Source organism: Anneissia japonica, unplaced genomic scaffold (assembly GCF_011630105.1).
Source record: "Anneissia japonica isolate Jap-2015-1 unplaced genomic scaffold, ASM1163010v1 scaffold456_len727751_cov192, whole genome shotgun sequence".
Classification (NCBI taxonomy): Eukaryota; Metazoa; Echinodermata; class Crinoidea; order Comatulida; family Comatulidae; genus Anneissia; species Anneissia japonica.
In genome coordinates this window covers 666413-668482 of record NW_022713155.1, presented here as the reverse complement: position 1 = coordinate 668482, position 2070 = coordinate 666413, and the positions used below count along the sequence as shown (strand labels likewise).

Below are 2070 nucleotides of genomic sequence, written 5' to 3'. Positions count from 1 at the left end.
AATGGGTATTATATTATTGACATGACGTTTTTGCGCCGCTTGCAGTCGGGGTCAGTGGCGGCTCTAGGATATAATTTTTGGTTTTTATTGAGTGGTAAAACAAAGCAACCTTTGATTTTGGAACTAACATATTTTATTACCAATATTTATAATTTTATTTAAAATGTTTGTCAATGTCAACCTAAATTATGCTACATTATGCTACGTTTTGGTAAAATTATGCGTAGCATAATGCTAAATGCTACAGGGGTCTAAATTATGCTACAAAATCTACACAAGCGCGCATAAATGCTACGACGGTGTGGTCACGCTGTTGACCTCTGAAAACTTTGACCTTTTGTTAACTGAAGCGTTACACAGGTCGCCTACAAAAAACATGGGAACTGTCCATGCGAAGGTATGATTTACTGAATTTTATAACTAGAAAGCATACCCTCATATATGCAAATTGTTTCATTACTAATACAATTACATCACAGAAATATCGGTTTTAAAAATTTTGCCTCTTTTTAAAAATTAACTAGCCCTGGGACCGGGCCTGACCTAGCTAGCTGACCTAGCCTAGCTTAGCTAGTAGGGTCTTATTAGGCCGGCCTCCCTAGCCAGACTAGCCTAGAGGCTAGCCTAGGCCCTAGGCCTAGCGTTTGGCTCTCCTCTAGTGATAGGCTAGGGAATTAGGGGACTTAGACCGGCTAGGTCTCGCTCACCTGGAGTGGGCTAGTCGGCGTACTGTGTAGGGCCTCTAAAACAGTATGCCTAGACCTGACATTGTACAGAAAGATGTACCCAGGTTTGGAGCAGCCTACATGTAGTACATCCTTACTTTACTCCCGAGTCCCATTTTATTTTAGTTCTTGTCATAACTCAGCTGCTCTTTCTGTAATACACCTTTTTCATGCTGCAGTATGGTAGACATGTTAGATCGATGACAGACAATGCTGAGAAGCGAAGCATAACCAACAAAGATAACATAGCGTTTCAGCCATATTTTCGGAGGTGATGTTAAAAAATCATAACTCCTTAACAGAGGGTCGTATCAGCTTTATTTTTCCTTAAAATGTTCGCAAAGGATAGATCTACGTACTGTATGAATTTTTAAAAATTGAAAATTTGTTTAGTCTGTCAAAACTTATGTCAAAAAATTACGTTGATACGACCCTCCATTAAGGATTTTTTATTTTTTAAGTAATACGACCTCCAAAAAATATAGCTGAAATGCGGTGTTATTTCTGTTGGTTACACTTCACTGCTCAGCATTTTTTGTCATCGGTCGAACATGTCTACCGGAGCGTGAAAAAGGTGTATTAATAGTAATTAATAATCATATTCTTATTATGATGGTGAGGGAGTGCATTTCCTTTCTTTTTGTGAATCATTTATATGGTATATGATCTTGATCAAAATTTATTCTTCACAACTCTGTGAGTTCTTGATATTAGTACTTTTAAGTTGTAAATGATCAAGAGATAATATGAATGTTATGCCCTTTATTGAAATTCAGGAGCCATCGTCGATGTTACCACCACCCACGGACACAATGGAATCCGAACACCATCACCCTCGTGTGCAGAAGCATGTATTCAAGGGTACAACTCCTGTAAGTCCTTATCATTTAAGCATTTATCAAGGTGTAATTTTCCTAGTGAGTCTTTGCCATTCGTTTATTTTTTATAGAATTTATTTACAGTATTTTATAATGGTAATCAGGACTAAATAAAATATTTCATATCAATTTATTTTGATAGTATTCTTGATAACGTATAAAATATTTTTGGAGTTCCTTAATAATGTATTATTGTTTTATATCTTTATATATTCAATTTATAATTTGATTTATATTTTTAGTTGTTTCAAATATTTAATATAATCAGCTTTATAGGTGTTTTTATTGTATTTTCTATTGTTTTATTCTGTATGAATTGAGTGTAAAAATTGATCACCCCCAGCTATTATGAACCACTCTCACCAAAAAAAAAAACAGAGGAAAAAATAAACAGATGTAGAAACAGCACTTTCAAAGTTCATCAATATTACTTACTTAAAGATAAGAGGTGTGGGCATATCCTTGTT

The 2070-nt window shown here is 35.1% G+C and overlaps 1 protein-coding gene across 2 annotated transcripts in view; it reads left to right on the top strand.

The window, feature by feature from the left end:
• The first annotated feature begins 74 nt into the window (after positions 1-74).
• LOC117108271 (sorting and assembly machinery component 50 homolog B-like) overlaps positions 75-2070 on the top strand; it is a 9709-nt gene continuing 7713 nt past the window's right edge. The window contains exons 1-2 of one of the 2 annotated variants that reach the window (XM_033250244.1): positions 75-397; positions 1502-1597. In XM_033250244.1, coding sequence (XP_033106135.1) covers positions 239-397; positions 1502-1597 — 255 coding nt within the window. In that variant the 5' untranslated portion in view covers positions 75-238. The remainder of the gene's footprint in view (positions 398-1501; positions 1598-2070) is intronic. The other variant, XM_033250245.1, reaches the window with a different exon arrangement.